Genomic DNA, 26,547 nt, shown 5'->3' on the forward strand with positions numbered 1-26,547 from the left:
CTTACTTGAAGTTTTTGCTCTGAAAAATGCTCCTGCTGAGTATGTTTGTGTCTGCTTTTCATCCTACTGATATGAGTGATTGGGAGGATAAAAAGAGGTAAAGCTACAGCGTTTATCCATGAGGTTGATGCTAATTTGGCTAAATATGAGTCAACTGGATGGGAAGTGGAGGAGGTAAAAGATCTGCCAGTTTTTTTGTCTACATCCAGTCTTCTAAATTTGCATAGTCCATGCTTCAGCTAAGGTCTTCACTGAATTCTGGTAACTTACTAGAGCATACGAAGGCAATTTAAAATGCTGTCCAGGAATCCTAGTCTAGCGGTGTCTGTATAGTCTAGTGTTTTAGGTGTTCTAATGTACTGTATATGCTTAAACATTTCGATTTGGATTTGGGGTTTTTTTTTCCCCGTTAAGAATGTTTATGATGCTTCCACATACACTGCAAGGAATAGATCAATTCACACCATGTACAGTGAATACCTGCCATACATGCAGTTTCAATACAGCATGTTAACAGCAGATACTGGTCCTTAAAAGACCATATATCAAGCATCCTCAGCATTATACTGGAAGAACCTGAATCACACATTCCCTTGCCTGTCTTTAGTTACAGGTCTTTGTTGACCAGTGACCCTTTGTGACTCTGTTCCCTATTTCAGGAAATACTTCTCTGATCTGACCTGCGTGATTACATTATTATTTTGTCCTTCAGCAAAACAGTTTTTTATATTAAAAAAGAAAAAAAAACATCTTTGATAAGCAAAGAATACAAGTTAATGAGCAAGTGATCCTTATTCATTTCGGTAGCTTTTAGAATACCCTGAGTTTCCTTAATACAAATGCATGCGCACACAGGGCTATGCAAACACACGCTTATACCTGGCTGCTTTTGTGTATATGATGACACCATGGCTCTTCTATATCCATTATCTTCATCTTTCTACAGTAGCAGCTCCAGAGTGAGAGCTCAGTTGCTCTGATTTTGAAATTCTTTGCCTGGGGCACATCTCTGTAAGCTCTTCTGTTCTGAACTCTAATTGTAGGAATAGGCTCCAAACACCTCAAAGAAAGGCAGCCCAGATTCTGAGGCTTCAGTTTTTAGGAAACTAGGAACTGAATGCTAGGTCATCAACATATACTCTACTGTCTTCAGCAGTGATCAGCCTTGGGGAAAGAGACATGGACCCCATAGTAGGCAAAAGCCTCAGGAAAACTTTTTTTAATTCCTTATGATTAGAGATTAGACTAAATAAGGAAGAAAAACGTCCTTGTCTTTTTAATTTGGATTTGGAGTATTATACCTGGAGCTATTCTGGCTGTCCATATAAGCATCAGCTCCCTCTCTAAGTTCTTGGCTTCAGTGACATCCTTTGGCAAGTAGTTCCCCAGTCCAGCTACTCTGTGAATGAAGAGTTTCCCTCCTTCCTTCCATTTTCCTGCATTTCACTGTAATGGTGTTTCGTCTGTGTAATGAGACAAGGAGAATAAAAGCTTGAGAACTATTTTTTTATACCATTAATTTATATATACTTTTACTACATTCTCTCATACATCACTATTTTGAGGAAAACAATTCTTGCTTTCTGAGTCTCTTTTCATAAGACTTTTCCCAGGTATGTTGTTCTGCTTTACTTTCTCTGAACCTCCTCTAAATCTGTCATACTTTCTTTGGAAAGGGCTGAGCCATTCTGTCGTTAATATTGGAAATCAGATAGTACTGTTAGTATTTTCCTTTTAACTTTTCTTGTACTCTGAGGTGTTTTTAGCCTCAGCCATGAGCATGACATCAGCTTCACAGCTAACCTTGGGCTACCGGAAGGGATACTAATAGATGCAGTTTTCAACCTAATGTTCTGACACTCTTCCCTGGACTTTTACAGAGTTGGCCAGGATGCTGCAGTTCTCCGTCTCTTTTTCTCACCTAGAGATCATTTAGCCTTGTCTCACTCTGGAGGGACTATCAATACATACTTGGAAGGCCTCCTGTCTTAAATTAAAGAGGGCATTGGTGGAGGTCACCTCCGTAAAGTACATTCTGGTGATGCAGGTACCGAGATGATATCTGATCCCCTTGTTCCTTTAACTTGCACTGAATTTTGAGAAGTATTTTCATTTTCAAACTGAAAATAAAATAATGTAGGACAATGTTGCATGAAATTGCATCTCCGGTGCTGCCTCCAGTGAAAGCCTATCATCTAACTTCACCTCTGTGTATCTGCTCAGGATAATGCATTTAGAAATCGGGGATGTTTTGCTTTTTTCAGTCTCGGAAGCAAATGACCTGGATTCTTTTCTAAGAATATGATTTGCAAACTTGTTGACTAGGATTCTTCATTTAGAGGATAAGTTGATTTGTCCATATAAATGCCCGTTGTCAAACTTAATAGATGGATAAAGTGACCCCTTGCCTTCCATAGAAAATGGCATAGTCCTTAAAAAATATGTTATTTGGGGGGGGGAAGTACGAGAGGTTTTTACATCTTTAAGAAACTGAACAAATTCCAAACTGAGTAAGAGAGACAGAGAGAGAAGGTTGCCTTTCTGCAAGCTGCCAGCTTTCCCAAGTGCCTCATCCTCTCCCCTCTGTCATCCTGAGGCAATGTGCCTGCATTTGTGTGTAGATTTATAGTTTATCTTTATCTATGGCTTCATCTGTAGGTAGCTATTATAGCCGCCTTGCCTGGATATTGTTTGGGCCTGATAGATCTGTCTGTAGTTCATCAAAGGGGAGCTGAGTGGCTAAAAGCCATTGGGTCCAGCTGAGGATGAAATACGAGCCATCAGCCTTGGTAATGGCTGTAAAATTTCATAATTACACGGCCTTTATTACATTGCATAATGATCCTGAAGCAGTATGGAACAATTAATTAAGATTTTCAACCGTGGCTCTTTCAGAAATTAAAAGGTGCTAGTGGCTGAGAAATGGGGAAGTGTCTTGTCCTAAAAGCATTAGGGATGCTTAAGAAGTACTTCCTGGGTACTTAAAAAAAAAAAAAAAAAGGAAAGAAAAAGAAGTGAAGAAAAAAGACACGAAAAAGAAGATCAACTAGTTAAGCAGCTAATGTCAGAGTAACGTTTTTGTACTTTACTGCTAATTCTTAATGTCAAAGCTGGTTCTAAAACTCCTGCAATAGTCACTGCCATAAAGCTGTTCCTCTTCTGTTCTGTAAAAATTTTCATGCCTTTTTTCCCCCGTGTTCTGTTCTAGCCATTTGTCACATTTATAGAAGTTGAGCTCTGCACATTATTAAATAAATGCATGCCATGACTTAGGAGGGTCACTTAGCTGCATACTGGGGTGTACTGACCAAGGATTTTCTCTTACGCACTTTCTCGTGTCTGAGGCCATTGAGATTCTTTGAAGATCTCTGCAGTTTGACAGACATCCCCAAGGAAGACACTTTTTTCTTTACTGTTTTGATATTTTTCTTCCTTCCTTTTCTTCTTTGTAAATGCAGCATGTCAGATGTAATATAATATTTTCCATGAGATTGACCTCAGACCTGATCAGAAGTAATTAGATTCTTAAGGTGCTGCAAAGGTGTCTCATGGGTTTCTGACGTACGTACTAAAAGAAAAAGTGTTTATGTATGTGCAAGGAATACGCAAGGAGAAACAGGAGGCCTGAACCCGGGCATGTACACATTACCTGTTGTGATCAGTCTCTGGGTATAATTCTGAAGACCAGCGAATTGTGATCCAGATGGGGTGTGGAGTACTCACTGTGCCAGTGGTAGTAAGACTGATGAAAAGACAGCAAAAATAACCCTGGCGTTCTCCACGCACCATCAAAACTTTCAGGTCTTATGGGAAGGAATCTCCTTTTCCCTACGTGCCTTTTTTCCCCCCTCAAACTATTTTGATTCATACAAACTCTCGATATAACTCTTAGATAGGATGAGCATTGAGTATTATTGTTTTTAAATTGACCGGTCATCATATGAGGTCCTATCGTTCTAAATATTTTATGAGAAGCTAAGGTTTCCCCGAGGCACCTCTGATGAGAAACTTTCGGCAGAAAATTTAGAAAGGATTATGTGTTTCAAGGAGGAGCCGGCTGCTTGAAGTAAATTCTCTTGTTGAGTCATTTATTCCCTTAATAGGAATTTTCTGATCTGCTGTCATTCTTGTTCACACACTGGGTGTCACTGCCTCTAAAACACTTGTCATTCTTTAATGGAAACAAAATAGTCATTGCAGTCAGAGCCGCAATGTCATTCCACTACCCCTTGCTGCGTCGGCAATAGTGAAAATGACAGAGCGGCTCTCAGTAGGGGTAATTAAAATGTAAATATTGATATTTTATTATTTGAAATTACTTTCCAGTGCGGCATTTAATATCTCTCCATCTGTGCGGCTCTGTTTAGCGGTCACTTTAGTGCAGCTCTGGGATGCCAAGCGGCGGCTTGATCCCCGTTATGTCAAAATGCTTGTTGCTGCTTAATTTTGATATCTAATTAAGTGGAAAAGTACAGTCCACACTGTAATCCATGGCATCTTAACCAGCTGCTTGGGTATATTTAGAATTAATCTCCACTATGGAATCATCCTAATGTATGCAATTAAGAGTCTGCCGATGGCTAATTAGGTGTATTAGAATCAGGCAGCTTCCTTTTTTTTTTTTCCCTTTCTTTTTTCTCTCTTTTTTTTTCTGTGTGTGGACTGTTGTAGACTTAAGACACAGCCTCTAGAGATGATCTTAATGGTACATATACACTCAACTAGGCAAACTAGAAATTTCACATTCATGTAGGAAAATATGTGTGACTCTCTTCCCCCAAACCAGGGAGACGATAAACATCATGTGATTTTTTTGGCATCTGCAGCACATTAAGAAAATCAACTGAGCAATAGAAAAGTTTTAAAAACTAGGAAGAACAAGGAAGATGTGTAGGACAGTGTTCTGAGCTGTCATTTTCCTGCCAGAGGGAGAAAGGGTATATTTACCCAAAATTTGGCAACCTGAAGTTTTTGCTTTGGCTACAGAAGAGATTATAGCTAACTCAGCATGTACAGGGTTAACACAGATATGTTGATTGGATCGTAAGCATGGTTGTCTCCCTATGCTAATACATTCCAGTATTGGATTCATATTATTAATGTGATTGGAGAATTCCTGAAAACCTGACTTTGCCTGATGGAAAGATGGAGGGAGCAGGGATTGCCACAGCTCTCAGAGAGGAAATGACTGGTGGCTTCCCCAGGGGAGCAAAAGGCAAACAGCAGTGACCCAGCACTCTTTGAGGAAAAGCGCTCTCAAAGCAGACCCGTAGAGGTTATTAATAAAAGGCAGCATGTATTAAATGCACAAGAAATCCCTCCTTTCTGTAGGAAAAAAAAAAACCTGATAAAAAGTAATCCAGCCAACTTGGTTTTGAAGCCTAATGTGCACCAGGCTGAAGAAGCTTGAACTCTAAATTTCTTGATATTCCCTGTCGGTGTGTGCAATCGCTAGGAGGCTGATGCATACAAAGATTGAAGTGAGCAGTGCCTGAACTAACGCTGATTTTTGTTATTGATTTAGTTAGGTTCCTCTCTCAAGTTTGTGTTCTTTTTTTTATTTTGTTTAAAATTAAAAAAAAGGGAAAAGGGTGGATTCTCTTTTTTTAATTATGTGTTTCATTTCTAGCTAGCTGAACTCTTTGAAGGATCTAGGTAAGGCATACCACACACAGGATATGGATGTATAGTAATGACTCTTCTAAGCTGAACTGTGTTACCGTTTTCTGGATTGGACTTTGAAAGAGATTAAGCCCTATTCATGATACTTGTTGGTTTTCATCTACAGTCACTTTATTAATGACAGAATGTAATTTTTATTTTTTCACCCACAAATCTGGCTTTAGTGTACCCATACTCAAATACATACGTCCACAACAGATTGAAGGAAAATTTGTGTGAAATCAGTATTTATGTTGAAAATATGATTGGTCTTTTTTTATATAGGCTCAGTGAAAGAAAACAATCAGGGTCATAAATACGATCATGCTCTGTTTTCTCCCATGCAAATGTCTGGGCACACAGGTAATACCTCAAAATATGCCAGACATTTTAAAAAGCAGATTTATATAAAATGCTGTACCCCAACCGCAGACTTTTCAAGTCTAGGGGCAAAGGTGGTTTTAGGAGCACACCATGTCATGTCATCTGCCTCTGCTATCTTCAATAAGAGGACAAAAAAACCCCCCATAGTTTAACCAAACCACGTTCAAAGGTTACAATTTAAAGAACTGCAAGAGTTAACTTTAAATAAGCAGTTCAGATCAAATATGTAGTGCATTAGAAAGGTTACCCTCAGGAATCTGCAAGTTCATATTGCTGACCATAAGGAGACCTACACCTACATTGGGCCATATCGGACTGCTGAATTTTAAAACTTTTTCATTTTCCATATCTTAGAATTCAAAACCTCACTCCAGAGAAGGTAATGCACAAGGAGTGCCAACTCTCTAACATACAGAAAAAAAAAAAGCAAGCCATTTACTACTTATCAGGTTTTTCTCTGTTCTCAGAGTATCTAGTGATAAATCAAAATATAAGTGTTTGGCCTGGCTTCTTTTTAATATAAGGTTGGTATGAGTTTGGAGTAAAGCTATTTAAAATTGTGGAAGTTCCAGTGGTAAAAAAGGGAAAATCAAGTATTAATCTGTTTAAATCTATTGTCTTGTATTTTCTTTTTTCTCAGTGAATACTGAAATAATACGGTGTGAAATGAACATTAATGGAAATAGAGAGTACAGTACTTCAAACCATATGTTCCCAGAAATGGTATTATCAAGTATTCCATACATGGAGGTCTTACCAGATCTGTCCTGAACCAAGGGGGACTCACCAGTTTTTTTAACCTTTAATGTTTCACTGCAGAGTATTAGCAACTGAAGGTGGTTATGTGAAGTCAGGGAGACATTCTTAATCAGTCACATTTTCCAGCTCCTTTCCGTTACTATTGCTAAAGAAGCAGCTCACAAGAACTTGAGCTTCTTATTTCTATTAGAAATTTAAAAGTAGCTGCCTAGAAATATTTGGGTGGTTAGAGAGGGGTGTCTCTGATTTAAGTACTGAAATCAATTTGAACTGTAGTGAGTTACATCTCACTATATGCATCTTACCCTGGGAAGAAATGACAAGCTTAAATTGCTGATGTTTAGTGTTAGCATGTAAGGTTTCACAAGGTAAAAGACAAACCAGCAATATTTCTAACTGGTATTTAAATTACATTAACACCTTTTTGTATAGCTTGAGTGAAAGGTCACGCTAGACAAGCAGCATCTTCACTGTTTGTAAATGTCTAATTTGCTGCTTTTAAATTGCTGTGAACTTCACTTACTTAGTCCTGCACCAGTGTTGCAAATACTTCTGACAAGCGAATATTTGCTTAGTGAGAATCCATTGTTCGTAATGGATTGAGAGGGACACGCAGTGTGAATGCATTTTTATTGCCGTGCCATCTCTCTGCTGTTGTTTCAGTGAGATGAAAGTAGCGTTGTGGTAAAAGCCCCGGGGTTTCTTAGTGCTCTGTGTGGCATTTCCCATCTTACTGGAAGGTGTTAGTGAAAAAGTGCTTATCATAGGCATTTTTTCGTGTTATAAAATATGAAAAAAAAAAAGTGTATTTTATAAGAACTTGGACAGCAAGAGTGAGGAATACAAACACACTTAAATAAAACCCGAGAAAGTGCACAGGCTTGGCTGAAGACATCCCAGCGCTCTCCGACTTCATTTTGCTTTTTGTACTCGACTCAGAGTAATTCTTGGGCACCTCTGTGTGTGCAATCTGATCTTCCCTCTCTGCGGCCGCACGGCTAACAGATGGCAGTCACAACTCGTAGCGCAGAGAGCGCCGCTCGCAGCAGAGCCCCGGTGCTGCTTTTGTGGTGCTCTGCTATAGGGGCAGACGGAGATGCTACATAGCAAAGCATCGCTCGGAAAAGGCAGTGGTTTTACTGTGCGAAAGTTGTTGGACGAAACTAATTTCTAAACATAACTTTAATTGTAGCACATCAGTTCTAAATAGCTTGGAAGCTGAATCCAGCAAAGAGCGTAAGTTGAGCCTTTGGCTGTATTTCTGGTCAATTGTAGTTTGTGCTTTAGGACTTGATTTTTCATTTTCGAGTTTGGGCAAATACTTGTGCTTTTTGTTTCGTGAGATGATGACACCTTTCACATGAAAATCCTCAGTCATACTTAAATTTCAGCTTGCTATGGCATCACATGCAGTTATTAGCCCTTTGACCAGGGGATCCACGAGCAAATGGGTATGAAAATAAAAAAGAAAACCTGAAATAATTGGTTCACCCTGGCATAATGAGTTGTATCCGTTTCTGTTCCAGCTTTCACCAAATTTCATCCATAATCTGTGAAATATGTTTGGTGATTAGTGAGAGCACTCTCCTTCTGTTGAATGGTTTTCATAACCGTTGAAATGTTTGTTGGGCTTGATATATATTTTTAGATGACAGAGTATTCTGAAATGCAATTAAATCCGTTTTTTCTTGGATTAATGTAATAAAAAGGATCTCTTAATTCAGATCTATGTGGGAGATTCAGCTCTAGACATACCCTAAAAAAAATGAATCTTCCTTGGATTTCTGAGAGCATAATAGTAAGTGGCAGTCAGGCTATGAAGGTTTCCTTCAGCAAATACATGATCCTGTCTAGAAAACATTATGTAGCCCTAGCAGAAATTTCACTGCTGAAATTTCCCTGGCCTTTGTTTACATCCCTGGAAGCCAGCTGAAGTTGTACGATGGATCCAGGCAAGCGCTGAGTGCGTGCCAGGAAGGGAGAGGAGGGCAGAGCGACAGCTGTATGTCCGAGAGCGCGCTGGGCCTGAGTCTGATCTTGAAATGGAGTGGAGTTTCTTTACATTTGCTTCTGTGCAGCCGGGATAAGCCTTTGGCCCACTGTTTGTCATTTGACCATGAGGCCACGCACTCTCTAAATAAAGTAATCTGGGCTCAAAGAAAAGTTTTTTTATAAAGCGTTTACAGTATCAGTTTGTTCTTTTGACAGTGGTGACTATACATCGTTTTTGAAATAAGGAAATTGCACTGAAAACATCAGTACCCATAAAACATTTATAAGGAAGTTAATCTATCAAAATTAAGTGTAAATAATTTAAAAATCCAACTCTGATATTTCAACTGTGTAAATACATTGAATCTGTAACACACTAGTGAACATGTCATTTTCAGGCACAGCTTTGATTATAAAAAATGTAAATGAAGATATTTGAAGTACAAACCAGGGCAAGCAAGAGGAATATTTTACTCATAAAACTAACAATCACAAAAACAGCTGGTAAGATAAATGGGAGGTGATTATCAGAAAAAGTGAGCAACTCCCAGATTTGCCGGCAATTTCGTACCTGGTTTGACTTGGATTTCTAAACACGGAACAGAGAGGAAGGGAAGCTCATTCCCTGCAAAGTGAAATAAACTAGGATTCGAGTCAGGGTAGCCCGATTTAGGCATCGCATCGAATGTTTAAGGCTGCAAATACTGGTAGGGATAAGTCCAGCTACTGTCTTTTTTTGTCCAGTAGTTCTCGGAGTGCTGTGTGCAAGGCACAGATCTTACTTTGGCACTTGACCATCTGCAGCTGCTTCACTCTAGCCCCTAGTGAGTTAGTGTCCATGAAGTCCATCTTAATGAAGTAGAGGAAAGGGTCTTCAGGAATATAAAAGATTTACCCTGCGTAGCATGGAGCTGTGTGCAATGTGAAATAGAGAGCAAGTGGTGCATGTGCTGATATTTGAAAAGATCTGTGGTTCAAACAGCCCTGCCTAAGAGACTGCGAACTGTGTTTAGAGCTGGCTTGGAGTGCTGAGCGCTGCAGAGAGCGGTCAGCTCGCTACCTCTTGTTCCTATAGTAAAAATGCTAAGGCCTTTTTACCTATTTATTTCTGCTTCCTTTGAGCTTTGGGTTTACTGGTATGCGAAAGGAAAAAAAAACAAGCATATGTTTGGTTGCTCAATCAACCTTTTCTCAATCCACACTCGGTGATCTTAGTGAGTCATTACGGCATAATTACAATTTGAGTGTGATACGCCGTTTGTAGAAAAGTATCTATTTTTAGCTGAAGAAACACTACCGTCCCTGAAAGGAGGAGAAAGAAAGAAAAAAAGGAAGGAAGAAAATCTGTAACCAGCAAATCAATGCTATTGTTAACTGATGTTACGAGACACCCTGTAGATTTACAATGCTTGCATTCAGCCACATAAAAACCACGCTGAAAAGAATGCCTACCAGGGGTTAAATTCATATGCCTGCGCTGCAGCCTATTTCTGTCAACACTCAGCTCAGGAAATAAACATTTATGCTTTCTGAAATGAAAGTGTATTTTTGAAGACTAGCCGTCAGATATTTTTTGCCCTTCACACTTTCAAATGCTTAGCCTTTTTTGTAAGTTGACTGCAAAGAGCATCAGTTTGCTAGGCAAAAGGAAAAAAAAAAAATCTTGACAAGTGCCCATGGCATCATTGTCAAGCACACGAGCGTCTAGTAGAAGATGGCAGGAGGATTGGCACAAAACATGCTTCCTTCAAGCTTCTTACCTCAGGGGTACCTGACTCTTGAGAAGCCTTTCAATCCTTCCAAATGACGTTATTGCAAACTGTCATCTGGTTTATTTGGAGTGCGCTGTATTGCAGATAAACATGCTATTTAACTGCAGGTCAAGGTACAGAGTCATTCTGCTAGCAAATGCCTGAGATACATTAAATGGCGTTGACTTGGGGAGGGAGATGGAAAGCGATCAAAGTTGTCACCAATATGGTACACGCTGAAGGGGAAAAAGGTACACAACATTGTATTTTAAAAAGCCGTTAGCAGTTCTACATTTAAAACATTGACCTGCAAGACTCTTAAGGATTAAGGAGCCACACAATGCACGACAAAGTTCAAAACCACACCGTCATGCAGCGTCTCAGGGCGGTTTGGAAAGAGCTTACAGTTGTGACTGGGAAGGCTAAGACTGGTCCAGAAAGCTGGAATTGTATTTTGTCTAATTTGGAGACTTTTTAAAAAGTAGTTACATTTTAAAATAGAACATGTCCACTTGTCACAGAACGTGGTTAATCTGGGGGATTCATACAACAAAAGCTCAGAGAATCAGAGCACGGTTTGGCATGAAATAAGTATAACCTCCTCCAAACAATTAAAAATAAATCTCTGTATGTAAATACGTATGCCTGTGTAATCTATTCTTTTAACTGGGACTTGATGAACATCTATTAAAAGGGCATTGGTGTGATACAAGAGACATGCTGGATGCTTCCACATTTTCTGAAAAATGAAAACAAAGCAAAAACAGATTCATTACAACTTGATGCAGCTTTACATTCCCATGAGGGTTGTCTTTAAAAGTTAAAACGTGCTTTCACTGAGTAGGCTTTCAAGGGGAAGTTACTTTGATCAGGAAGAAAATAATCATGTTTATTTGATTTTTTATTGGAGAGCAGAACAGTGTGGTTATATTTTCCCATTTTTCTATAATGTAAAAAATTTCTTTTGATTTTTTATGTGTCCTATAAAAACAATTAGTATATTTACTGCGCCAGAACGCAGATTTTTTAGAAGTGAAGTATAATAAATTATAGGCAACATCGCATTTTTCCCCCTCACAGGGCATATATAATTTCCTTTGACTGTGGCACACAAGAAATGTTACTGAAACGTAGCATTATTTGTTTTTAAAAAACCTGTACTAAACAAACAAACTTGTACTAAAATAGCTAAGTAAATAAAAGAAGGAAGTTGGGAGTTTTCAGATAAAAAAAGATTAGACAGAAATTGCAGGTTAAACTTTTTTTAATCAAAACTGATTTTATTGCTTTTTGCTTAATTAAACTCGTCAGAAGTGTGTGAAACATTGTTATACCTGAAAAATTGTTAATTTGTAAATCACAGGGACAAAAGGGCTCCACTGCAACTTTAAAGTTTCTATGCACGTAAATGTCAATAGAGTGCCTTCTCCATCATCAGCACTAAATTCACATTGATGCCTCTTTTCTTCTCTGTATTGATCCTTCCATGAGAACGTAGATTTGTATCTGTTAATTAATGCGTCCTGAAACAGCGTTTGTATTAATCAGGCAGATAAGAAAAATTGGATGCCTGCACCCTCATGACAACCGTAAAAGTGCTGGCCCTGATAAAATCGTGGATGGACCTCAATAAAAAAGTTCCTCCTTCCACTCAATAAACTAATCATCCTGCTTTTAATTATTCGGCAGAAAGATGTGTGGAGATTGGAGAATGTGTAAATCTATTTACTAACAGCAGTGTCTGGGAGGGAGAATGGGGCTGTCACAGGACGGTGCTGCAGGCTACATTCTCTGTCCATCTGCTACTGCAGAAAAACTGGTTCTTGAAAGACGGGAAGGAACAGAAATGGTGAAGCTAATTGAAATCATGAATTCCTCCCTATAACCTTTCAAATGATTATTTCTTCTCCATTTCCCTCTTATTTATTTTAATCGCGGATGTGTTATTTTCCATTGTCACCTCTTCAAGGGTTTCCTGTTGTTGTTGGCTCAGGTTTTGTTGGTTTTTTTTGAAGGCAGAGAGCTACAGTTCTATCACAAGACTCAAAAGACACTAAGAGAAAATGAAAACAAATAAGGAGGGGGAGAAAAATGAGAGAGCATGCAGCCAGTTTTATGTTTCATTTTTTATGGATGCCTGGTGGTTTGGATGTGGGGTTTTCTTTTTTATTGTATTAGTTTTGCTGCTTAGTGCTTATAGAGAAAATCTTGTTTGGAGTAGATGCCTTGCAGATTTGCTAGTTTATGATATATTCCTGCTTGACTGTAACTCTCGACTTTCAAAACAGAAAAACGCATTTAAGTGTAATTGAACGCCAAAAAGAATGTTCTTACAGCGGGAACCCTGTCAAAGGACATGTAAGCAGCTCCATAAACAACTAAATGAAAGCCTCAGACATGTCTTAAGACCCTTTAAGAAAAGCTTGACTAATCCCCTTTGATGATTTTATTAAGTACTTGTGGTTGATGGTGCCAACTGGCAAACTACTGCATTAAACCAACAGGCCAGGAAAATCACTTCCTCTCCTATATTGTTTTGTAGCGCCTAATGTGATTGGGATATTAGCAGTTTGATATAATAAATTAACAGGTACTGTAAACAAGAGTCTGAAAAGGTAAGACAGTAAAGATGTTTGCCCTTAGTGATCCTATTAGGAAAGACAGCAGGGGGGAAAAAAGCAAAAGTTAAATTCATTAAGAGGCGTTTATTAAATTTTTGGTTGCCCTCAGAAAAAGGATGGCGTGACTGCTATTCAGTTGGCAGTTTAATATGCCACCCTGTTATTTCAACAAGTGTTGTAGAGGCGGGAGCCATTACAGAAGTAATTAGCATCTTTTCTGAGGAGGGTAGGTGTTACCTCTTTCCCCTGAGGTTAAAGTTCAAAGCGAATTTTCCTCTTTGTGATAATCACCTTAATTCTATTAAAACATCAAATCTTCCCTTTTAAAAAAGTGGGTTTTTTTTTTTCTCTCCTAAATTATCTTCGTGTATGGTAATAATGAATAGAGTCATCAGATCCCTGTTTCACAGCATCGGTATGTATTTCACAGTTTTAGAACTAAGCATGAGTATTTCAGAACAAAGAAGGCATCATGCAAATTGTAGACTGTCACTGCAATACTCCCCAAATTAATATGATTCTTACAGAAATAGCCTGCAAATTCCAACTTGTTTATAACTTTGTGTGTTGATTAGAAAACGTTTGATTTTATATTGATTTACTTTCCTGTAGTAGGATGGGGAGGAGAGGCACAAAAGCAGAAGGGAGAATAATAGACTACGTACATGTTTTATCACAATGTATATAAAAATAAATCGAAAAGAGGAGCAGATTTCTGACAAATCCAAATGTGCTTAATATTTTTCCTGTATTTTATTCCTATTCAGGATTCTCCACTTTGTCTCTAGCTGACCAGATGAGCCTTCTGCAGAGTGCTTGGATGGAGATTTTGATTCTCGGTGTTGTATACCGGTCACTTTCTTTTGAGGATGAGCTCGTATATGCTGAAGATTATATTATGGATGAAGATCAATCCAAACTGGCAGGCCTTCTTGACCTTAACAATGCCATACTGCAGCTGGTAAAGAAATACAAGAGCATGAAGCTGGAGAAAGAAGAGTTTGTCACCCTCAAAGCTATAGCACTTGCTAATTCAGGTTGGCAGACTGGCATGACTGTTGCTACATTTTTAATATGTCACTTTTTTTTTTCTCCATAATACTTTCTGCATGCTTGTTTTAAACACGGCCTTAGAATAAGAAATTGCTAATCAGAGCTTAGTCTAAAAGGCAACAAACGAAGCAGTTCAAACTAAGTAATTGTGGAATACATTCCTAAGGGAGTGGAGAATACTGTACTGTATGATTTGGAGCGTATTTTACAGGCAAAGATCCTTTCACATGAATATAGATGTTGTTCTCCTAAATCCACTCCATAATCCAGGCAAGTCTAATCATTGCAATTAAAACGAACAGAAAGGATGCATGAGAATAGGCTATATACATTCTCTCTAAAGGCAGCTACTGATTTATTTGATAGGGTGAATTCAGGATATGGGAGGAGGGGGAAAATTCTTATTTAATCTCACAAGGAGCATACCTTACCTTATGGATCCCTTACATTTATGAGAAGGCTTCTGCAAAAATTATTACCTGTGCAGTAAGGGTTAAAAATCTCAGAAAGAATTTTTTTCTGCATTTGAATTTAAAAGTGCTGAAGCAGTGAATACTGTCAGATAAGTAAAAATCGTTTGTGCTTTGTTGTTTTTCCTTTTGTGTCTCCTTAATGCTTTATTGTGGTCTTAAGTCCCTTTTAGCATTTGCATAAAGTTCACGATAGATCCCTCTTTAATGACGTGCCGATCATTAGATACCTGTGTGTCAATAACATGCTCTGATGCTATGTTCCATTGACAGTCACACCGTGCCCCTCCATCTGCTTTTGTTTTGACCCTATCTTTGAACTTTATCTTGGTTGCTGGCCAGTAGTTTTCCCTTTAATTACAAGAAGGAAACTGTCAATAAAATCTGTTAAATGGGATGCAATGAGTGGCTTGAATGGGCGGACGGCTATTTGTTCAAATTCTGCAGCATTCAAGGTATTGACAGTTTGTTTTCTGGGGCCATATGTGACGATCAATCTCAGGCTGGGCTCAGCCGCGCTGAAAAATGAAAAACCAGATTGCTTTTGCTTACTTGTGGATGACGACTTGTGATTTGGCGCGGTCCTAGTGAGATGAGACCTTCTGCCCAAATTGCCCCCCTGAGAGCCAGGACGCGTGACTGTTTTTAGAAATAATTTTTTAATTGATTTTGTAATTAACAGTTCATCTACAATATTGATGCATGAATCCTCAGATTGATAGGAGGGAAATTGTTTTCAACAATGAAGTTGTACTTTCCTATTTGTCTTTGTAATGTGATTTAGCACTCTGCATTTTTAATTGGGAATATAACTCAAAAACATGCAAAGCCAAAATGCTTATTAGTTTCTTTGTAAAATATTTTCCACCCCACTAACTCTGCCCTTAGTTTTAGAATATTATCTTATTTCCAGAATAAACAAAATGCTGAAATGCCTCTCAAAGATCAAAATTATTTTTAACTGAAGATTCATTTATAATTTTTGACCATTGTAAATAGACACTTGAGGATGCTTTGCAGCTACAAGAAGGATTTTTCTCAAAATTGGTCATGCTTAATGAACAGAGCAAGAAAGTTATCTGGAATTAGGAGTCTAAATTGAGAAGTTTTTTTGTATTTATTTTGATTCTGTAATTCAAAGACTGAATTAGAAATATCTCTATAGTTCAGATATAGGTAAAAAGGGTAAAGGGCTAGAATATAGGGATATGGTGTTAAATACCACTCACAGCTTTTTTTTTTTTTCTTCCCCAAAAAAACCATGCAGTGTTTAAGTAATAATAAAAGATACTGCTGCCAAAAAAAGTTTAGTCATACATTGTACATAGAGTGTGTCAAAATCATCTGTAGCTTCATTAACTTTGCTGGGAATTACAACCAGGATAATGTCAGAGAGAAGTACAATTCAGCATACTAAAATGCAGGGCACATTTAGGTGAAAACATTTCCTTCCCTCATCTTAAAAGAAATAAAATTGCTGTTTTAAAATCAAACTGTTGCAAGGAGGAGTTAAAAAGCAGCCCATCCCTTTGAATTCCCTTTCAACAGAACGTTTTGACTACTGACATTCAACATTTCAGGATCAGGCTGTGCATGCAGCAGATACCAAACTTCTGTCAGCTATAGCTACACTAACCTGTAGGTGTAAAATAGCACCCGCAGAAGTACAGCCCATCGAAGAATATCAGACCCCTAGTGTTTTAATTTACAAATGCTGCTAAAATTAAAGTAAAATTAAAATTAAATTAAAGTTTTTGTCTTTTTTTATAGACAAAACCAGAAATAGCTTATTTTCACATAACTATGAACTTGATTAATGTCAATGCAGCTATAGCCAAAAAAAAAGAAATAAAATACCATTATAAAATCAATCAGTTAGCGATTCACATTTTAATATATTTTGTTGCCACATCTGCTTTCTTCCAAAACTTCCACTATTTATTTTTCTGGTTTAAAATATATTAGCCTTTTTATAGCTGAAGAGAGAATGGATGAAGTATAATAAGAAATCTTAGGCGTTTCAGACATTTTTGCCATATCCGCACTGTCTAGAAAGATTCCCAGGTTGACTCTACTGTAAACAGTAGACAAAGATGGTTTTATAGCTCTGTATCTGTGTTAGTGATTTATGATACAGTATCATAGTACTTTCCCTGCTGGTGTATAGAAGCAGGAAAAAGAAATTGTAGATTGTCTTCATATTGATTGTATTTTGTTTGAATAAATACCACAAGCTTTGTTTTGGCCAACAAATCTCAGTATCGTGAGCATTAAAACACCCCAACTGCTAACTTTTCTTTAGGCCTGCAGAGTCTACGTGTGCAGTACTCGATCTGAGGTAATCCTGCCATTTGCTTTCTAAAAGGTGGAGAGGAGGAGCTGTTTTTCAGGGAGATTCTCTGACAGCCATTATCAAATGTTCCCTTTGCAGGGTTGGCCAATGCCACGCCACTTGTATAAATTTCCAGAAATGCAAGATGTATCAACCTTGTAGATTGTCACTGATTTCAAATGCAGTGCATATAGAATCTGAAAAGTTTAAATACATACATAAGAGCACAATACTGGAATGTGTAAACATTTCCGTCCTGTGTACGTTAAAGTCTATACAGGCATGATTTCAACAGTTACATTTAATATGTAGTGCTTAATGTGGAATTTATCAGGTTAGTTTTAAACATCTGCATTGATTCGATAGTAATTAATACAGCCTTTATGCTTGAACTCCAGAGGAGTCCCTCTCACCACGGCATTGCCCTTGTCCTGTCAGTATCATGAGTTCCTTCCTTCTTTCTCTACCTTCTCTACACAAAAGCAAGCAGGTACCTTGAAGCTGCAGGATGCAACTGCCCTGCGTTCCACCTCACACCGCCCAAATGAAGCAAGCTGGCACCAATGAGCACTTTGGTTACCCGCGCAGAAAATCAGCTTTGAATGGTTTCCAAAACGTGCATGTACCAATTACTTCCTCGTGTGTAAGGGCAGGTGAAATATTTACAAAATATGTTTGAAGTGTACACAAGTGCGCAGATGTGAACACTCCGAGACAGAAAAGATGACCTGCTCATCTCTTTTGTATTAGAAAATGCCGTCATGTATCGATTAGGTAATACTAAACAAGGAGTTGCAGGTGAGCAGTTTTTTGAAATTGCCTGATCAGTAAGGACTAAATTGTGCCTTCAGGCCAAATGTTGCAGAAGAGCTTAGAAGTCACAACGGAGACCAGATTTTTTAAGAGAAGCTCAGTTCCCATCTAAGACCTAGCACGAGGAACTAAAGTGTCAAAACACATTCGAAAATCTGATCTGTGTGTATTTGCCTAATAGGCTGCTGGCATCTTGAAAAATCTGACCCAAATGTGGATGCTAGGCACTTAAAAGTATAACCCTATGCACTGTTGAAAATTTAATCTTAAACGCTAATACTAGCTGTCTAGCCTGTATCACCAGAAGGAGAGAAGGACCTCTGCTCACCATCACAATTTCTGGTCTCTCTTACTAACTCTCCTAAAAAAAACGCAGCACCCTTTCCGTTCTGAAGGAGTGAGAACCAAGAAGTACCTTGTGCATTTTAGCATAATGAAGCATAGATCAACACTGATGCCAGTAAAGTTACATGATCATCTATCCTGGTAAAAAAATTAGTTCGTTCTTACAACTTACTTAGCTTTCCAGCCAACAAAACAGTGTACTCAGAGCACTAGGCTATCACCATCAAATAATATTATCATAATAAAAATTAATTGGTAGAACCCTATAAATCACTTATTCCACAGGACATCATCTTTATTCCCAGTACAGACTGTGGTTTATCTTACGTCACAACATACTATATTTAGTTTCTAATAATGCCATTTTTTTCATTTGATTTTATTTAAGTCATCTTGTTAGTGTTAGAATTCATGATTAAAACATATATATTGTGAATAGGCATATATTTTATATATATACACACACACCTGTGCATTATTGGTGTCTTACCGATGTTTATTTTGCCAAATATAAATAGCAAGGTCTGTTAACTCTTTCGTGTAATTTTGTATAGAAAGTGGTACAGCATAGAAACAAATTTTTAGAAAAGGATGTTGCCACTATAGTCAGAGTTTTCATGTTGCTTGACAGTTTCTTCCTCATATTCCATTTTCATGTAATCAATTAGATGGCACCCACAATTCTTAGAGAAAACAAATAACTGCTACCATTTGCTTAATGATAGCATTAAGCAAATGGTAGCAGAGTTAATTAATGGTTTGATTTTTTTTTTTCCTTTTTCTGGTAGTTGGTCTAGTAACTGAATAACTTTGAGATACTCCTCACTTAGTTATGAAATAGGTAGATATTAATTACGTGTCAGCAGCCTGAGAGTCGCGAAGGGCAAGAAGCGAGGCCAGCCCAGTGGCTGGCGGGAGCCCCGGGTTCCTTGCTGCTGGGGCAGGACTGTGAGGGCAGCGCCGCGCTGCGGCTGCCAAGGGCCAGCTCTGTGCTGGCAGACGGATTTTCTGGGTAGGAAGGTATGAACCGCTGCGTCACCGACGCAATGGCTAGTCTTCACTGTTACTCATCCTGCTTTTCCACAGCACTAAACTAGTGGCTCTCAATGGTAATTATGGCAATTACTTACCTCTTGTAGTGGATAAAAAGGATTTTGAAGCATTCATTCAACATTTTCTTTTAGTTGGTATCTCACCCCCCAGCTCTATCATTCGAATTCCCCTTTTCCAGAGTTTTAGTCGCCTTATTGAGTAGGTATTCAAACCAGTTCATAGTATGCAATTTGTTCTGCATTGCGGAAATATTCCTTTATTTATTGCCCTCACCACCTATCCTACTGGAAAGTAAGCCATTTCAGGAATAAAAAAAAGGTGGTTTACCATGTTTTAACTTACCTTATGCCTGTGGTTTTAATTCACTGTTAATCCAGTTAGGCCCTGAGATAAATAGGCATGTTCCGTGAAGTAGTTTCTTTTCTTACTGTATCTTCATTTCCTACTGTGTTTTAAAAACTGTTTTGAGGCATCAGTTTTCATGTCTCTTCTTAAAAGTAGGCCAAACCAGTGCAATCCAGACTCAGACCTTGTTCACTAAAATCAATCATACAAGCCTTTGTTTTACTTTTTTGGTTTCCACTGCTTATAATTCCTATGGACAAGGAATTCTTAATTTATTCCTCTTTAATTTCCAATATATATTCCGATTGACATGTCTGTTTCCAATAGAATAATCCAGATGTCAGACCATTTTTGCCATACTCTTTTGCAAGAGAAAATATTCTGTTTGTCTATGTGCTTGTCTCCTAGCCTAACCGTGCAGACCCCAGCAAATAGTTCTGTTCAGGAAAGACAGGCAAATAGGTGGTCAAAATTAATTATATTTGTTGACCTTACACAGGGAGGACCAAAATAAGTACCTGGGACAATTTCAATTCTAGACTGGAAAAGGATGGGAATTCTTGCTGGGTGAGGGAACCAAGAACCTAGTTTGATTTGCTATCGATAATTTCCAAGGGTTGCTTCTACCCTAAGCAATATGCTTTTCAAAATGTCACTGTGCTGTGTTTCTCATAAAAATTATACAGAAACACAATGTGGGCAAGCACTTAGCAAAAATGCAAGTTTGCCTGTGTAAATCTGGCATACCTTTCAGGCAGGAGAGGAAGGAGTTCTGTAAGTCTAAGAACAGTTCACTTGTCAATAAACACTGTGGTGGTTTTTGTGGGGTTTTTGGATTGGCAGTACAATCTAGATAATAAATTCCTCTTGTTTGAGATATAATCCAGATTAGGATTTTGTTGTTCTTACGTAAAGCAAAAACCATTTTGCCTGCTGTTCGTACTCTTCATCCCATCCAGTTCTTCCAGGATCCTACAACTTTCTAAACTTTATTTATCCAGTTTGGATTTGTGAACTGCTCAGCTATACGGAATCACAAACGTCACAGCGATTGCTGTCTTTCAAGTACTTGTTGATATTTGCCTCTCTGATATGCTTTATGAGCATCTTAATGTGTGCGTTCGCCGCTGCATACTCCCTGCTGCTTGATTCACTACAATAATTTCTTCCTTTATGCTGCCTGAATTTTCTGACATGAAGAAATACTTCATTTGAGACCCCTGGGTTTCTACCACTTCTTAGTGATGTTATATATGAAATACACATACCAGTGTTTAACTTTCCTCAGAGCAGTATTTTGAGAGGTCTCCTTGCCCTCAGTTCAGGTGCTTCCCAATCTTTAGCTAGTTGTCACCCTTTGTGGTGTGTTCTAAATGATTCCTGGGTGGCTGGATGTCTGTTTGCTGCATTGGCGATGAAGCTTGAATTTTAAACGAGGCAGATTGTAATCTGAATTTCTATCTGGATCTTGTGGTGGATGAGAACTCTAGTTTTCTCCCATTTCTGCACAATGATACAATCAGTCGGCTGATCAGAAGAGGTACAATTCTATTTTCCCACCCTGATGGTGAAAGAAAGCATTTGCAAGGATAGAACGAGATTCTCAAAGCAGAGCTCAATGAGTCGATGTCCTCATTTGTTGATCTCACTCTCTCCCATCACAGCACTGACCAGTAACAACTTTCCTTCTAGACTGAAATCCCATGGTCTCAGCAGTGTGTTGTATCGAGTCTTGTGTTTGTCTGTGGAGGTCTTCAGTTTCACGAGCCTGCGATCCTTTTTTTGCAGGGCGTTTAAGATCAAATCCTGCTTACTTTCAAATGACAACACTTTTAAATTACCCTGTTTAATTTCATTCTTTGTATAAAAATCAGGCACTGATTTTTAAGTGTATTGCATCTGGGTATGGGTTTCCTCTGGATATTACTTGTGTAATGTAATTACTTGTGTAGGACATAATTGTAAATTATCCAGACTGTCTACAAAGCCAGTTAAAAATAAAAAAAGGGTGTTTTCTTGGTATAGGAAGAACATTCAAAATCTTTGTACCTAACTTAGAATTCAATTTCGTATTGTCTGTGGAACTATTCCTTTGATTCTGGATTGTCACACAGATTCTGCATTTCCTTAAATTATAGTGGTTCTTGTTGACATTGCCCTCTCTTACTAGTGAGGATTTGGTTTAGCAGCAATAAGTTAACCTGCTCTGAATTCACTTCTACATCTGCCAGTCTGTAGTTACTGAAAAGATTTCTCTTTTCTTTTATTTTTCCTCCTCTTTTCCCCTTGGCTAGTTCCGCATTTTCAACCATTTTCCTTATTTTCAAAGGCTTACGCCTGAGGGATTAAGATCTACATTCGTTTAATATCGGGAATAAGTTCCAAACTGCGAGGCTAAAACTTGAAGAAGGATCTTTGTAGAGATTAATATTTTCCTGAGCAATCTGTGAGCTGAATCATGGTCTAATTAAATAGCACAGATTTAGTGAGTTTGCATTTAAACATTAGCAGACCCTAGAATGGGTAAAGCTGAAATGAGTTTGAATCTTTTCTGTAAATGGGAAGTTAAATTATCATAGTAATTTGGTGAAATAATTTTTAAATCTTTCAAGCTAAATCGCCATTTTAAAAGAACAGTTTGAAGTCTTAATCACTGTTTGGAAGTGCCCCTCTCTCGGCTATTTTTTCTTACCTCATTTCCTGTGACAAAATCTGTTTCCCAAGACACAGCTTCTTCAACTCTGCTCCATGAACCACTGTTTGGCAGCGAAGTGCTTGCATCAGGCCCGTGGAGAGCTCGCTGGTCACGTTCTTCCCAGCTGCTACATTGATTTCAAAGACAGCAACAAATGCATTAAATGCTTTACTGCTATTACTTTTCCGTGCAAGCAATTGTTCTGTTTACTGGAGGGATGGTATACAATCACCCCTGCAAGGAGAGGATAAGGTCTCTTTTTTTAAGATGATGTCCACAGTGGAAGAGCTGTATCAGAGGGCAGATTTTGATTCACCTTCCGTTCTTGCGTTTTCTGGGGGTGTTTCCTTCCTCTTTTCCCTCCTCACTCAGTTTCTGTGTAAGAAATATATAAAGCATATATATTCCTAACGCTGCAGGCCAAATTGCTATCCGAACTGCAGAGCTGAAGATCTCGGGCAAGTTTCATCTCTGCGCGAAAAATGTATTAGTCTGGACTCCATCCATGTATTTGCAAATTCAAACATGGCCGCAGTTACAAATGCTGATTCTGGGAAGAATCAGACCAGTTTTGTAGAGGGTTAAACCCTAAACTTTTATAGTCAGGTTCTCCAGAAAGACCTGTCTCTTCATGCAGTATGGTGTAAAAAAAAATTCACAAGAACTTGGCGAGACTTTGACTCACCAAGCATTTTGTTGCTGCTAAAATGCTCCTATCTGGTTCCCCAGCAAATCTGGCCCTGGCACTGTGGGTCTGGGGAGAGGAGGAAAAGATGTGTAATTTCTGCACAAACTGTGCACGGTTTATAGAAAAATTATTTGGAGTAGCACATCGTGTCTTCTGTAGTACAACAGTGAATATCCAAGGACTTGCTAGAGTCAGGGAGTAAAGATGACAATTTGGAGTTTGCATTCCAAATTAAGCCTGGTGGTTGGACACTATGCTTAAGACATCAGTCACGTTTGTATGTGTGTGTTAGCATGTCTGTGTCGATATCATCTGTTTGTAGGACGCAGAATTCAGGGATTTTCTGTTATTGACACAGAATTATTTAATAGAATGGCCGTATTAGAAAACTATCAAAAATGTATGGATTTGGGGAATGGTCTCACATTAATTAGAACTAGATTTTGCTAGAGGTTTCCCTGTCATCTTTTTTAAAATGTTGTAGCTTTCTTTTTCCCTCAGAGAGATATTTTTGCGTTTCTCTGCTTTCGGCACAGTGCACCTTGATGTGCAGTATCACATCCCTGCAGCGTGTATCTTAACTGCATGCTTCTTAGAGCATGTATTCGCTAAGACTCAGAATTATTAAACATGTAAAATTCCCATAGGACTCCATTATGTGTAATTAACAGATAAACTGTCATCAGAATCAATAAAACGTGCTAAATGATCCAAACTTGTATATAATTAAGTGTCTGTTTTAGAGCGGGAGCTGTAACTTTTATTTTTTTCCTTTTCAATTTGCACATTTGTTTTGACAATAGAAGCTGGAACAGTTTTGTTAACCTGTTACTTACTGGTTTGTGTTTTGGTTTACATGTTTGTGTTTGAAAAGAGAGAGTTATTTACTATCTGCCCTAATTATCTGAGGAAATAGTTGCACGTCAGCTTTTAGGAAATGAATCTTAGATGCATCTTAATTCTCTGAATGTAATTCAGATATTTGAAGCACGTGCAAAATTTGATGTTGTTATCATCAACAGTAAAATGTGAGGCTCTGTCAAAATACTGATCCAGGGCATCAGAGTGCTTAATACAGGGCTTGGAAATGATGATAGAAGTGGGTTCTTCACCATCCAACTCCTCAGTCATTATTCTGTCTGGGAACAGGAGCTTTATTCCAAAACCAAAAATCAAGATGCAAAGCAGTGTTGTACTAACTAGAGTTTTCAAGGATATACTTTAATAATGCCACGTCCCAGCGTTTCACCCTGAGCTAAGCTTGCACCGTGTAGCCTATCCTTAGGACTTGTACCCCCTCGCAGCAGTTATATTTTCACATGGTGTTTTATTGGCTCTGTAAGTCTGTCGACCATCCAGATTTTGGTAGCTGATAGGGGCTGTTTGGTGGCCTCTTTCACCTACGACTGTTCTTCCTTACTTGCATTCACCTCGCTTTGGACCACATCAGGGCTTTTTTGGCATTTATGACTACATAAAAGTTGGAGAATTAGGGCTGCTCATCCGAAATCATCTCAGCATGGTCCAGTAACTGCATGTTCTCAGGGACATCTTCACTTTCTGTATCTATGCTGTTGAGGGTTTTACAGTTATTTCAGTCAGATCTTTTCTTTTTATTTCACACTTCCATTGCTTTGATCTTTCCAGGTCACGTAGCAGTTTAGTTTAGTTCCTGGTGTGCATTGCGTCTAGGCTTGTCACTCAATACTTACACCACCAGAACATCTCACCTGGAAAGGTACAGGGTGAGGTGCTTGCTTTGAGTGATTTAGAAAAAATGCAGAACCCCAACAATAACAAGATAAACCACCCTCTGAGTGGGTGGGAGAGAAGGATTACACCTTGTAGGAGATGTTAGCGTCGCAGCACAAAAGCTGTTCAGGAACGTACTAAGTGTTGTCTGTCTGTCTGAATGTGCCTGAAGGAGAAAAAATTTGCTAAACCTATCGGGAAATCACATCAAACCTGCTTTTCCCTCGTGTCAGTGCAGCGGTCCTAATCCCTGAGCAGAGGGTAACGACCCTGGCTTCCAACTCCACAGCCTTGGAGTCTGACACAGAAGTTTACCAAGCTTTTCCATAGTAGGGCAGTCATTCTTGCTTCCCTGACAAAACAGACCTCGATTCGTACAGCCCTTTGGCGCTCTCATTTCTTCAAAGCGGTAACTGTAAGAGATGGTTTCTGGAGCAGCAAGGGTGACTGTTTTACTTGTTCGAGGAGGATGAGGAGAAGGATTACTTACACAAGAGTTAATTATACATTTGTAGTTCCACAGCAGTTTCAGATATTTTCCTGAAGGTCCATATAGAAATTAGCGGGTAACGATCTTCCTTCTCTGTGAAAGAGGATGCACGGATCCAGTGGAAGTGTTGTGCAGCCGTAGCGTTACCTGACTTTTGGCACACCAAACTGAAGCCTCCTGTTGCTCCTTTGTTTTGCAGACTCAATGCACATAGAGGATGTTGAGGCAGTGCAGAAACTTCAGGACGTCTTACATGAGGCTCTGCAGGATTATGAGGCCGGGCAGCACATGGAAGACCCACGTCGCGCAGGCAAGATGTTGATGACTCTTCCGCTTCTGAGGCAAACCTCCACCAAGGCTGTGCAGCATTTCTACAACATCAAACTGGAAGGCAAAGTCCCCATGCACAAACTTTTTTTGGAAATGCTGGAGGCCAAGGTCTGACTAAAGCATCATGGGCTTCCCCATCATGCACGTTTTAAAAAAAAAAAAAAAAAAAAGGGAAAATAAACAGGATAATAATGGCAAAGAAACTTAGTGTTTAATTAAGGAAAAAATGACTGCACTGATATTTAGCAGCAAGACTGTGAAGCAGCTTTCAACTTTTTCTTCTGTGTCTTTCTGATGCAGTTTTTCCTTTCCTTTTCCTTTTCTCTCTTTTCCTTTCTGTTCTTTCCTTTCCTTTTTCCTTTTCTCTTTTTTCTTTGCTGCTGAACTTTTTAAAAGAGGTCTCTAATTGAAGAGAGATGGAAGCCAGGCCTGCCAAAGGATGGAAATCCATAATATGGATGCCAGTGAACTTATTATGAACCATAATGTCCCCAATGACAAAGGAATCAAAGAGAGAACCACCGTACCTAGCAGTACAGTACAACACGATGAACTGACTGAATGCAGTATTAGATTTCATAGGAGCAGTCTCTAATTAGACGACTAAGCGACGATGCATCGGCTGCTTCTTATCATTGCATTTTCCATCTAGATCAGTTACAGCCATTTGATTCCTTAATTGTTTTTTCAAGTCTTCCAGATATTTCTTAGGTTAGCTACAATGTAACTTTTTCAGGGAATAGTTTAAGCTTTATTCATTCATGCAATACTAAAGAGAAAGAAATACTGCATTTTTGTGCTGGCTTGAACAATGATGAACAATAATGAAGGACAAATGAATCCTGAAGGAAGATTTTTTTAAATGTTTTGTTTCTTCTTACTAACGGAGATTTTTTTGTACCAGCTTTACCAGTTTTCAGCCATTTATTAATGTGGGAATTTATCTTACTAAAGCAATAGTCGAAGGGAAGGTGCATATTATCACGGATGCAATTTATGTTGTGTGCCAGTCT

General features: G+C 38.6%; 1 protein-coding gene across 1 annotated transcript in view; it reads left to right on the plus strand.

Moving 5' to 3' along the window:
• Positions 1-26,205, plus strand: part of ESRRG (estrogen-related receptor gamma) — a 50,980-nt gene extending 24,775 nt beyond the window's left edge. The window contains exons 3-4 of the mRNA XM_009585571.1: positions 13,936-14,205; positions 25,404-26,205. Of these exons, the coding sequence (XP_009583866.1) occupies positions 13,936-14,205; positions 25,404-25,648 (515 nt within the window). The 3' untranslated portion in view covers positions 25,649-26,205. The remainder of the gene's footprint in view (positions 1-13,935; positions 14,206-25,403) is intronic.
• Positions 26,206-26,547: the final 342 nt, after the last annotated feature.

Source organism: Fulmarus glacialis, unplaced genomic scaffold, assembly GCF_000690835.1.
Source record: "Fulmarus glacialis isolate BGI_N327 unplaced genomic scaffold, ASM69083v1 scaffold20289, whole genome shotgun sequence".
Taxonomy (NCBI): Eukaryota; Metazoa; Chordata; class Aves; order Procellariiformes; family Procellariidae; genus Fulmarus; species Fulmarus glacialis.